Raw genomic sequence first — 13,184 nt, 5'->3', positions numbered from 1 at the left:
GTTCTACAATGAATTTTTACCATCAGTCAAATACCTTGTTTGTTCCAATGTTTCACCAAGATTAAACCGTTTGGCTAAGCCACTCGGTCTTGTATACGACCACAGAGTAGTGGTAAGAATTAACACAAAAACATATCACTTCATTATGTAATAAAAAGCTGCAAAAATGTTTTACATTTAAATCTTTTTAAATTCTATTGATTTAGTTTTGGCAACACACTAAAATGCGCCTTTTTCCTCTGCTTGATTGAAAATATACAACGTTGCTATCAAAAGAATTTTATCTGAACATTATTGTTGTTAATAAACAGATCAATAAAACATTTCATTGAGAGAAAAAGAAATGTTTTCTGACAGGTGTCATCCACAACCATACCCGATATAGACGACTCAGCTACATGTCTTGCGGCACAAATCAATTTATTTACACCTGAGTTAGTGTGGTCACATTTATCTAGAATAGGATTGCGATCTATGAGATCAACTTAGTCTAAATTATCCAAATACAAAGAAAAACATCTCATAAAAATAGTAATGCTTCATATGTATCTCGTAGTTTTTGTGTTTTATATAGCGCAGTCAGCGCAGAAATGCGTTGGTCTCAGTGCTTTCCAAACTGGACAGTGACCGTATAGAGGCGCAGCACAGTACATTATTAATGTGAGTCCACTCCTTCACCGAGTACCAAGCAGAAATACGACTCAGTACCACTTAAAAAGTCTTTGGTGTGATCTGACAGGGTATCGAACCCAGGTCTATCGATTCATAGGCTGACACTCAAACTCAGTGGTTGTCAAAGTTTTTCTTCATATTCTTGCTTATAAAGCCAAACACTATCAATTCAGAAATATCTGCCAAACACACTCTTACTCACAACGTTAGGCTCTCATAACTTCAGTCAGTACAGTTAAAGCAGCTTGTACTTATATGCTTTAAAGTATTACTGCTTAAAAGCAAACCTCGTTGTGCAGTGTTTTATGTTAAGTTTAAACAAATAAAAACACAAGTTTTTTTCATACGTAGCTTTCCTCTCCGGAACAAATTTCATCTCAAGAATTTAAAAAATTTCTATCAGTGAGCCACGTGGCTCTTGTTTGAGACCCACTACCGGTACTCTATGTAAGCCACAGATAACTGTTAGATGACAGTGCTGGACAGAAAGGCTCAAAATTACTATCTCTGTGTCAGCACCAAACACCGTTTTAAGTAGTTTTGTCGATGCAATCACCCAGCAACATACTTTGTGTACAACAGAACCAACCAAACGAAATCACACAACACCGTAAAGCAGTCAACAGAACTAGGCATTAGGCAAGCCTAAGCTACCCTGCAAAATACAACCAACTGGTAACACCATTCTTGCTGTAAAATCTACCGAACTTTAATATTTTCTCTACAGGGTCGATCTTTTTCAATGAAGTTGTTTTATCGGTTACGTGACTTTGATCGGGTATGCTGGCAGATGTTTCCGTTTTCCCACAAATAGTAAAAATACACTTCAGCATAGATTGCTGAACGCAGGGGTGAATGGTTCAAAGTAGCGACCACTAAATATGTCGAAAAAACACCGTTGTGAAAGATTCTTCAGGGAATTCAGTGTTTTCCTGTCCTGTTATTTTCTTTAACTTTTTTCTCAGGAACCTTGTTGAATATTTCGGTAGCAAACTCAAAACTTTAAGAATTCAGTTGAAATCTCTTTGATAAACACTTCAAAATGCTTTTACACTAAAGCTGTAGCAAACTTGCAAGTTGTTTCAAAACCGTCTACTTCCACAGGGTCGTTGACTTTGAATGCCAAGTTTTCAACTTTCTATAAATAGATACACACTCACACTGTACAAAAATCTTTTACATCAACAGGTGGAAAAACCCTTTGCTTTTAAACTACACCTACTATAAATGGCAAAAATCCACCCAATTCACACTCAGCAGACTAATACTTGAACTAAACTCCTGTTACTCCACATAAATTCAACATGTTCATCAACTGCGAGATGAACACGAAACCCAAGCCGTCTGTGGCGTCGACGCACAGGCGGAACCTGGGACTGGCAAGAGCTCATGAGCTATCGCACGCTTAAATATCTCGATAAAATAAACAAAGTTATGGAAGTGCACCAGTGCAGGTTATAAAAGGAAGTAGAACAGTCTCAAGTAACCGGCGATTTCCACAAACTGAAAGGTTGTTTGCCTACTCACGCAAGATTGACGGTCATCATGAACGAAACTATTTTCGTACACATTGACGTTGTTGGGATGTAGAAGATTGGTTATTAGGAATAAAAAACTTGGAAAAAAGAGGCTATAATTAAAATCATCTTTAATAATTCAGATTAATTTAAAACTCATTGTTTTTTCCAGTATAGAAGTGAATTTAACGTGACTTTGCGGTAGCGTTCTATCTTTTCAGAATTGAGTTAAGATATTAAGAACAAACAGACAGAAGCTCTGTTTTGACCTTCTGGTTCTCATCTGTACAGTTATGTGTTGACAAGGCACCGAACAACACTCAACAAAGAGGAATCGATGTGTTTTTCTTATGTGGTTCCCAAAGAGGGACAAAAAGGTACACACAATTCAACACACCCGGACAAATGCAAAACGCTGCTAGAACTTGCCAGGCAAAACACAACGATTTCCCTTTATTGAGCATGTTCGGTGTCCAGTCAATTCATCACTGTACTGATGAGATACAAAAAAGGTCAAAGCGGAGTTCAGACACGTTGGTGAAAATATAGCTTTGAGTGTGCCGTGGCCAACTGTGCGAAGACCTCTCGTACTGTGGTGATGAGCGAACTAGAAGACTAGGAAGTCACTCTTCAAATGCACCTTCCAACATGTCATTGACTCTCTTGCCCCAAGAAACAGACTCGAGGTCGTGAGTGTGGGAACTAATCACATTTTAAGCGTTGGTGGGATGTTTTTACCACTCGAAAGACACCTTTCAAGACTACAGCATTAATTCCAACAACCAAACCTCCCAAATTGAACTACCAATTTTTCACAACCCACTATTCACAGCTGGTTGGGGCATGTATCCAGAATGAAGGATAGACGCATTCCAAAGGACATTCTGTACAGTGAACTTGCCACAGGGAAACGCCCAGTAGGACGACCTGCACTGCGTTACAGAGACGTTTGCAAACGAGACCTGAAGCTAACTGACATAGACCCTGCCAGCTGGGAACTGATCGCAGCAAACCGCAACAGATGGCGCTACGAAGTCAGTGCGGGTCTAGCAAAGGGTCAGTCGAGGCGGAGGAAGCAACTAGAGCAAAGAAGACAAAGAAGAAAAGAGAGACAGCAGCCTCAGAAGTCCTCTGATTTCATATGTCCAAACTGTGGACGAGACTGCCACGCCAGGATTGGACTTCAGAGCCACATGAGAAGCTGCCGTACCCAGAGTGCTACCATCATCTGAAAAGATGGAAGGATGCCTACTATTACTACTACTATTCACAGAGAAAGCGCATTTTCTTATTTTCAGAAGGCTTGTTTGCCATCTTATACCAAACAGGGTTTCCATCATCATTTTGTGCACTTGGGTGTGAGTTTATCGTTATTGCGCCAGATTCTTTCATTTTCATTAAAGTCAAAATGAAATTCTGGATCTACGTTTAATCTTTGGCAGATGTTACGTGCATACTTAGCTGTCACAATAAAAATATAGTTTTTGAAATTACTTTACAAACTTACGTCAACAAACGTTGCAAATATTTAAAAAAAAAAGGAATGCGAAGGAATTTATTTTCACACGAGTCAGTTCAATCATAAATAGCTAAAAATCTATTTCTAGCAGCTAGATCATCTTCAGTTAAGCTTTCAAAGAATGGAATGCAATCTATTATTTACAGAATAGAATCTATTCTTTGAAAGCTTAACTGAAGATGATCTAGCTGCTAGAAATAGATTTTTAGCTATTTATGATTGAACTGACTCGTGTGAGAATAAATTTCTTTGCATTACAAGACATGTAACCGAGTCGTTCATATCAAGCATTGTTGTGGGTTTGACACCTGTCAGAAGATATTTCATCTTCTTGAAAAAACAAAGAAATTTCATTTTACGAAGAACGTCAGTCAAACACACCGCTGCAACAGCATCATCTTTCCCTTCACAAAATATTACGTTCTTTTCAGGGAGGCTGTTTTTGATGAGCAAAAGCATTGGCATCAATTATCTCGCAGCTAAAGAAAAGTTTGAAAGGTTGTTGGAAATGCACACTGAGATATGGTAGGTTCGATCCCGGCCATGCTAAAGTTTAAAGTTTTGTTGTTGTGAGAATTAATTGGTAGCCATAACATGGCTTGCTGTGGGTAATGGCCACTTGGAAAGGATCTAAAATTTCTGTGAAAATACTTCTCACTGGCTTCCAACCGATTCATCGCATGTCTTTGTTCACTTAAACTGGTTGCTTTAATCACCCAATATGAATTTTAATACTTCGCTGGAAGCACAGCTGCATATGAACTTTAGAAACAAGAAATTGCAACAGAGCTCTTGGCAAGTGTAAACTACTCATACTAGAAAAACATATAACTACCTAGCTAGCAAAGTTTTCTTTTTCATATTGATGCAACGTTTGCAAGCAATGTGAAAAAGATGATTTTGCTGGCCAGATAGACAGCTTAGAGGTAGGGGAGACCGGGGAGGGTTGTTACAATTTTCAGTAAATCTAAGATTTCTCTTTCAATATTTGCACAAAGTTGCTGAAAATTTTATATAATCTTGCCACTTCACCAGTTGTTATAAATACAACTTCAAAATTTAAAAAAGTTATGTTTAAAGGAAAATATTTGCATTAATATATCAATGAGTCAGTTGTCACAAGTCACCCCAGTATCGGGGTGACTTGTTACACATATGGGGTGAAATGTTACAATTTCAAATAGGCTGTTCTATTAACTAATTTTTCTTACTAAAATACCTAAAACTGATGGAATACGTTGACACAGCATTCTTGAATTTATTGAACATCCAAATTTAATTGAAAAAATCATGAACAAACAAATAACATCATTATTGACAATGCATTGTCACCAGGATTGCAAACACATGATCTCCATTCAACCATTCATGGTGTTTGGCCTCAATAAGGCACCCTTTATTAGTTTTTGGCATGTTTAGGCACAGATACAGCAACAACAGACATTAGTTATTAGTAGAACTTAAAAATGTAATCACCTATTTTAAATAATACAAAATTTGTTATCTGAGTACCAAATTAAGTACTTTTTTCCAGTTGGGATGAGCAAGCATTACACTGTGTAACAACTCAATCCAATAGTAGTTGGCTGAATAAGATCAACATATGTCAAACATGTGACACTCAGCTTTAAAATATTTATAGTGAATCAAAGGTATTGCACTTCAAGTCTGATTTAACTTTGAAGCCAGTTAAATATCACTCATAGTTTTGTAGCAATAACATTTTCTTTGACACAGCAAAAATTTACTTTTCATACCCTAAAACAGTTTTTCATCAATAATTTTCTACTGCAGCCTTCAAAATAGCTGAAGCTTCGTTTGCACATGGAAACTAAAAACGTGAAAAAACACACTTAATTCCAGCGGTTGATGTGAACTAATTTAAAAGTTAAAAGGGTTGTAACAACCCTCCCTTGTAACAAATCTCCCCGGTCTCCCCCGTCCAAAAAGTTGCATCATTTTGTTAGCATTGCATGAATCGTAGTTAGTTAGCTTTTGTTTGCTGAGTATGAAGATCACTTACTGAATAGAATTCTCTGCTCTGAACAGCTTTAATTGCCGAAATCCATTCGTCCATTTCTTTACGAGAGTCAGCGCATAAAATCAAGTTATACGAAGGACCAATAACCTGAAACCAAAATTGTTTTATTCCTCGATTGTTTAAACAGGTTATGAGAAGATAGAGAACAAGTGATAGATACAGAACAAAATTTTTTCTCGAGCAGCCAAGTCAAAAAAAAAATCGTTTCGGAAAAACTGAAAGAACACATACAGTGAAAATCTACAGCACAGGGTAAAAACAGTTTTAAAAAATATGAATTAGTTAAGTTACTAAGCTGCTTGATCATCTCGTACTTTTATACTAAATTCGAAGGAAAACATGCAAAGAAACGTTTCCAAAAATAAAGTATCCTGGTGACAACATTGGTGATTTGGTTTCATTCATTTCCGCTGTCTTGTGTGCGCCTGCTACTGTGTTTACCTTCCCATATATTTTTAATTAGATTTACATAAAATGGTATTTTCAAAGCAAATCGCGCTGTGTTACTGCGTCAATTTGATAAACAACTGCCGAGCGTAAACCTAATGCGTGGTACGGAAATTTCGAGTAAAAAGATAACAAAAAAATAACTGACCACGTAGAATAAGAAACCATTTGATTAAAAAAAAAATACCTGATTTTTTTAAAATAATTTTCAATAAAGAAAGGTGAACAGCATTTTAATCCTAAAGTTACTAAAGCTAAATTGTGACTAAATCACTTAGCTCTGCTAAAAACTACATTTCAGCAACATCATTCTCGCTTGCTGGCTGCCCTGAACATGACTTCAAATGAGAAAATAACAGCAAATATTTTCGACGTAAAAATTCGAAGTTAAACTATTTGAAAAGCCTCCGGGCGTCTTGCAATCTCTACGAGTGGTGATCATCTTTTCTCTGATCTCAGTGAAAAAGTTAAAACATTGTCGAAAATTTATTTATTTTGGATGCAGGAAGTATTTGCCCAAGCTTAAATAACCTTTTGCATGTGATACCGTGATCAACCAACACAAAAATGTTTGAGATATTTTTACGAGATAAACAAAAACTGTCTAATGGAGGGAAGGAAAACCTAACTAGAGCAAAACAATGAAGTTGTAAAATAGAGTGACGTTTTTTCAAAGGAAAAGCACAAAATAAAACAAATTCTTATTTTGTGCACCAAAAACCATAAAAAACGTCTGTTTAATCGTATTCGACGTGTAGGTTTAAATATAGAAAACTGTCTAGATTTTTTAAAATTACCTTAAAATTTCTATCAAATCAGAATGCCGATCCCCTTTCTCCTCACCTTTCTCACACTGAATCAGGGTTGCCAGATTTTAAATTGAAAAAAAAGCCAAACCTTCATAAAAAAAAAGCCAAAAAAGGCCAATAAAACTGTAAAAAAAAGCCAAACATTAAACTAAAAAAGGCCAAAAACCAGCCAAACAAGTCACTTGTAAAAACCAAGTTTGATAGGTAATACTCACGTTGCGTTCTAACAGTTTGTAATTCATTAAAAAAAAGCAACAGGAGCTGGTAATTAGTGATGATTTTAGCTGTTGCAGTATGCTAGAATGCTTTCCTTTGCATTTGCAACAATTATGTCTTGGAAATGGTCAATTGCATTGATAGAGCTGTGGCATGCGACAGACAATGCTAGTTTCAGCTCAATCTTCTTTTTGCTTTTTCAGAATCAAGTGCAGTAGCTGCAAGTGTATCAAATAATAAAGAATTTTGAGCTTGTACTGGAATTTTACGTTTATGCTTCGTTGTCTTTTCATGGTTATTAAAATTACTTTTCTTTGGGACAATGGTTGCTTGGCATAACTTGCAAAAAGCATCACCTGTGCGCAGGCCCGTAGCCAGCCGAGGGCCAGGGGGGCCTCGCCCCCCTGAAAAAAATGTCGCCCCTCCTGGCAAAATCCCAACATTCTCGAGCAACAGCTACAATTATAATGATTTTGCCCATCTTTCCCGTTGCAGAGCTTTTTCGGCCCCCCTAAAAAAAGGTTGGCCCCCCTTTGCTCTGCGGTCTGGCTACGGCCCTGCCTGTGCGTTCATCTTTTTTAAGCTAAGAAAACTCATTTTCCCATTCAGGTAGATATTTCCTGCTGCTATCATACATTGCCTTCCACTTTCGTTTTGACATATTATCAACAGCTACAATACTTTTGAACAGATAATAATTAATACGGTACTTTAAATAATAGCCTGTCAAAATGGTCACTTTACAAAAATTAACAAGCATCGCCAAAAGAGCAAGACTTCATCCTTGCACACGCTGTCAGTCTGCCCCTGCAGTCTCCGCACAGTGCACATGCGCATTAACAAATAGCAATTCCTCAATCCACAGTGAAAGAATAAAGGACAAGTGTTGCCATTGTTGTTTCAATCTTACAAAATACAGTAAATGTAAAAAAAGCCAAACAAATAATTTGCGGCCAAACCAATATGAAAAAAAAGCCAAAATAAAGCCAAAAAGCCAAACCCAAATTTTGTGGCCAAACGACTTCAAAAAAGGCCAAATTTGTGAAATTTGGCCGTAAAAAAGCCAATCTGGCAAGCCTGCACTGAATGAGAGAATGTTACAAATTGTTCGGCTTCAACCCAGTCAGAAACTTTGGTCTCTTTTACATTGATTTAGCGTCTGCAGATGTTCAATTAATGTAAAAAAGACGCATTTTGCTAACTGGAAAGTAATCTACAACACAGCTTTTATTTGCTATCAAACCAAGCAATTGAGTTTTTGAACGAGGTAAAACGTGCTTTATTTTAGCAACAGGAAAAAAACGTCAAAATGCAGTAGATTGCCCGTACAGCACATGCTGGTGTATTTGCAAAGTGCCTAATGGCTGTATAATGCACCAACGATTTCTGACAATTGCCCAGTTTAGTCTCTTTGTCCGGCTTGAGAGTTCAACTCATATGAACTTTCTGAGCTATTTTCTATACAACCGGCAGAATAGGCACTTCAAGCCTCCGAATTGCGGTGGTGCCGCATTGAACTCATTTCAGACAGCAAAAACTTCTGAGTTTACATTGTTTCAACGACATCCGTGCGCCATCTACTTGGGTGCTAGCTTTATAAATAACTGGCAATTGTAAGCCAAGTTTTACGTAGATAAACGCAAGTGGGAAACTGGTTTGCCTGGTATCAAATTGTGATGATCTTTAGAATAAAAAAACGAGCGTTTTCTTGATGAAATTGTTCTGTGCAGTTTTAAAGGTCCACTTGGTGCTTTTATGGTGGCAGTATTGAAGAATTTTGTCACAAGAGTTCAACTGCGAACCAAAATAGTCAGCCCCAAGGAAAAAACACACTTAGACAAGAGTCATGGACTCAGTTAGAAAATAACTGACAGTAAGCAGTTCTCAAATAACGATACAAAATTTTCTTACTGCAACCCAAGCTAATAAGCAATGCAGAAAGCCGAAACGAAAAGCAACGTTAAAACTACATGGTCATACTGTAGGTTATTTCAATGATTGATAAGATGCGGCCTGACCTATTTTCAATTTCGTAGCCCTTAACACGATGCTTGCAAGCTACATGTGTCACAACCACACGTGAGGTGGATGCAGGGGAGAGGCAACTGGGGCGATCGCTACGCTTAAAATACAGAAAAGCAACTTTATTCACAGTGCATTTCCAAGATCCTATTGTTGCAGACCTCCACAGCATTGCGTTTTGTTGAAATCGGGTTAATTAAAAGCTCATCATTCACTGCGAGTGAATGCAAGTTTCTAGTCCAGTGGTTCTTAACCTATGGGTAATTACCCACATGTGGGTAATTTCAGGATAGCAGGTGAGTAATCAGCTGAACCAGAATATTTAGAATTATAGATGTAACAAACAGTGTCATAGCTGTAAGTGATAAAGTTGTTTTATTACTTACACTTTTTTTTGATGTTTTGAGTCCGTTCAAAACAACCAGTGATATTTTATTTTAATATGAAAATTTTCCCAGTGAAGAAGATGAAGATATCCAAGAAGGGTTTTTAGCCATGATTCATGAGTCATCTGTCAAGGGTTCTTCTGAAGATAAAAGCTTGGGAAAATCCTGGGGAATGATGGGGAAAGTATATCTAAAAGTTGCGCAAAAACCACTAACATTGTTGACTATGTTCCCTTCCACATATCTCTGTGAATCAGCATTTAAGTGTTGTTGCTTTGAAATAAAAATCCGGAAACAAGCTTTTAGATCTGGAGTCAGATTTGCGTTGTGCAGTATCCAAAATCGCACCCGATATTGCATCGATTGTACACAAAAAACAAGAGCAAATGTCTCACTGACACTATTGATGTCGTTCTTTGCATTAAATGCTGTTTTTGTTGAATAACGCTGTTCTATATTTTTAATACGGCAAAATAGCAAGATAGATAAAATTAGATTTTGGGTAATGAGACTTTGATCTGGACAGAAATGGGTAATAAGGGGAAAGAGGCTAAGAACCACTGTTCTAGTCGGAAGACTATTGTTATTGTCTTTATGATCATCTTCGTGTAGCTAGTAGACTAAACCAATTCTAAACGTTTAATGGCCTTTTGACATACCAAAATAGCACAAAAATTAGAACCATTAATGTATTCTAGTTCGATTTACTTGCCAAGCGGTTGCATTGCTGCCAGCAAGGCGCGGAAACAGGTTTAAAATAGAAAAGAAAAAAATCCAAACATACATTTCCATAGACAACACAAACTCACCGAGAAACTACAGTTGACTTTCTTCGTACTTTTTTCGGCGACACTCGAGTCCGTCAAGTCAAGTTCATCGAAAATCTCCGACTGAAAACAACACCAGACTGAGAAAAATCGAGAGACTGCATCGACACTGGGCAGATAACTAATATCTTCCGAAACTGATGCCCAGATTTATACGTGTTATTAAGCGCAACTGAAGCGTAACTGGTAGGTCAATTTACAGCTTGTTTTTTCAGGCTATCCATCTTGGTAAATTTGCCATTTACTCAGGCAGCTGGTGGTGTTATTGTTTCAACTCACATCGTCGTGTTTGGCGTAGAAAAGCCGACTTGGACGGAGCTTGAAGTATCTGGGACGCCATCGCTGAAACAAAAAACGATTTCATAAAATGAAAGTCACGTAGATGTCCGTGTTATGTATCCATTATCCAACTTGTGTTGGAACATAAGTTTTGCATTGTATATTACACTTGCCGCTATTGACTTATTGTAATTGGCTATTAAACCAAAAAGCGCTCAGGAATGATAGGAATTTATTAAGCAAAATGTAACGTATTTAAAGTACTCTGCCACAAAAAAATACCAGGCGACTTGCCTATACCAGTGCTAGCTTTATAATACCGCGTACCGGCAGAGGTATTGTCATTCGGCGAACCGGTCACACAATTCAAACGAAAAAAACACTGACATTAACAAGTTCAATCCTGGTTTAACAGTCTTTCGCTGATATTTCACCAACGGTTTGTGGTTTTCGAACTTTTGCAATCCTTAGCGCTACTTTACAGGATGCACAGTGTGAAGCTTTTGTATGAGAATGTCTGTACATCTGTCTTTGCGCAGCTTTTAACTCATTTCGTTTCTCCTCCGTTTCGTTTCCTCTTGAAAAATTATGTAGGCTTATTTCTAATTTCATGTTTTGGACATACCGTAAGTGCTTTGTTTTGATCTCAAGTTTTCATTGAGTCATTGCTGAGCACAACTTCAACAACGATATATTGCGGTTTCGTCATTCTAGCATCATCTGTTGCTACATTCTAAATGGAACGTATCGTATTGGGGAACAAAACGTGAACGAAATCGTTTACCGCCAACACTTTGCTACTTCCAATATCACTTTTATCGTAATATGTTGATTCTGAAAGTGGTAACTGTTTCTGATTTATGTTCATGTCCATGCGACCACGTGTTGCTGTTTGAGAAATAAAATTATATATCGCTTTAACGGCATAAAAAATACGGAAATTATGCCGCAAAAGAAAAACAACTTGAGCGTTGTGAAAAGCACATACTGATCAACACAAAACAATAGTAAATTATTTTCAGGCTAATCGCGTACCGGCAGTCAAGTGCTTGCGTACCGGCACCGGTACGCGTACCACGGTTTGAGTACTTGAGTAGCACTGGCCTTAGACGACAGGCAACCATAACAAAGAATTTTCAACAACTAGACATGGTCCTACATAATAAACGTTTGCGCGCATTTCTTTGTGCTTCTCAGCTCCTTGTTTCTGCAAGCTTACAGGGTGCTAAGACTGCTAATCAAAAAATAAAGAGCTTGAATGTATGCTTCTACAGTACTGAAAATGAAAACCGTTCAGTGTTATAGAAGCATACCTTTTAGGCTCTTCATTTTTTTACTTAGCAAGTCTCAGCACGCTGTAAGCTTGCAACACTACAGTACATAATAGTTTGGAAATTTGTCCGTAAGCAACTAGTCCAAACTCAATATCTAGTCGGACGTCGGGACGAAAGACCGGAGTTGACCGAGCAATCAAGCATTCCAACCATCTTACTCCTGAGACTGCTCAATTATTGAAACAATGTCCGAAAATATCCGTTTATACCATCAACCAAAAGCGATTTCGTTTCCAGTTAACTAAATCAGTCACTTTTTACGTAAATTTCACGTCAGAAGAGGACGAATCAATGTGAAAAAGACATGTTTTGCTTGCCAAAAAGAGACATTACATGTCTCGGTCAGGTTTTCACGAAACTATTCCAAACGCAACATGTGACATCCGGGTCTGTTGATTGCGAGTGATCACGTGATCAAGCCAACCAATTTCTCACCTGCCAAACGCTAAAATGGTACGATGCTGATAAATTATTAAATTCAACTGCAACTGGATTTTTACAGATGAATTGGTGGAGTGTTCACAAATCAAAATCTGAATGGGGACATTTTAAAATACTCTTTAAGATTGATCATACTTCAAGCAACAAAAAATTAAATCACTCTTTTAAACATTACAAATATATTCAGACAACTTATTAGTGCGCATTAAAATGGTTGCGCGAGCACCCCTGGTGAAGATTTCTTGGTATACTTGTTAAAAACAAACGTTTATTTCAAGCTAAAACAAAGCTTACCTGAAATGACATCTGCTTGAGTAGATATCCTTCTTTGATGCATGCCTGCAATGGAAATATATTGAATGACAAAAGGTGATTTTTAATCTTTCATAGAATAACATGAAAATTAATTGCAAGTCGCACACAACAAATAGGTAGAAACGTGCACTTTTCCACACATCTAGAGCGCTTTAGTTTGTTTATCAAGATGTCACATTACGTTTCAGTCAACTTATAAGGAGAGTCATTTACAAACGGCATTTGACGTTTTCATGCCGCAACTTCACCGCTTGAAACGTGATCAACAGTGGCGTGGGCAACACAAGATATGACGCATTGCTTTATAAAACAACAATTGTTTAATATAGTTTCGTTAAATATTGTTTAATATAATATAG

The 13,184-nt window shown here is 37.3% G+C and overlaps 1 protein-coding gene across 3 annotated transcripts in view; it reads right to left on the bottom strand.

The window, feature by feature from the left end:
- LOC145777940 (diacylglycerol kinase delta-like) overlaps positions 1-13,184 on the bottom strand; it is a 58,057-nt gene that overhangs the window by 21,901 nt on the left and 22,972 nt on the right. For 2 of the 3 annotated variants that reach the window (XM_082589302.1, XM_082589303.1), the window contains 4 exons: positions 12,805-12,849; positions 10,736-10,798; positions 10,439-10,519; positions 5,732-5,836 (listed from right to left, as the gene is read on the bottom strand). In XM_082589302.1, the coding sequence (XP_082445428.1) occupies positions 5,732-5,836; positions 10,439-10,519; positions 10,736-10,798; positions 12,805-12,849 (294 nt within the window). Of the gene's footprint in view, positions 1-34; positions 135-5,731; positions 5,837-10,438; positions 10,520-10,735; positions 10,799-12,804; positions 12,850-13,184 lie in introns of those variants that run through there. The other variant, XM_082589304.1, reaches the window with a different exon arrangement.

The sequence above is a fragment of the Aplidium turbinatum genome, chromosome 10 (genome assembly GCF_918807975.1).
Source record: "Aplidium turbinatum chromosome 10, kaAplTurb1.1, whole genome shotgun sequence".
NCBI lineage: Eukaryota > Metazoa > Chordata > Ascidiacea > Aplousobranchia > Polyclinidae > Aplidium > Aplidium turbinatum.
Note: the sequence above shows the minus strand (reverse complement) of the source record. Positions and strands in the feature narration are given on the sequence as shown.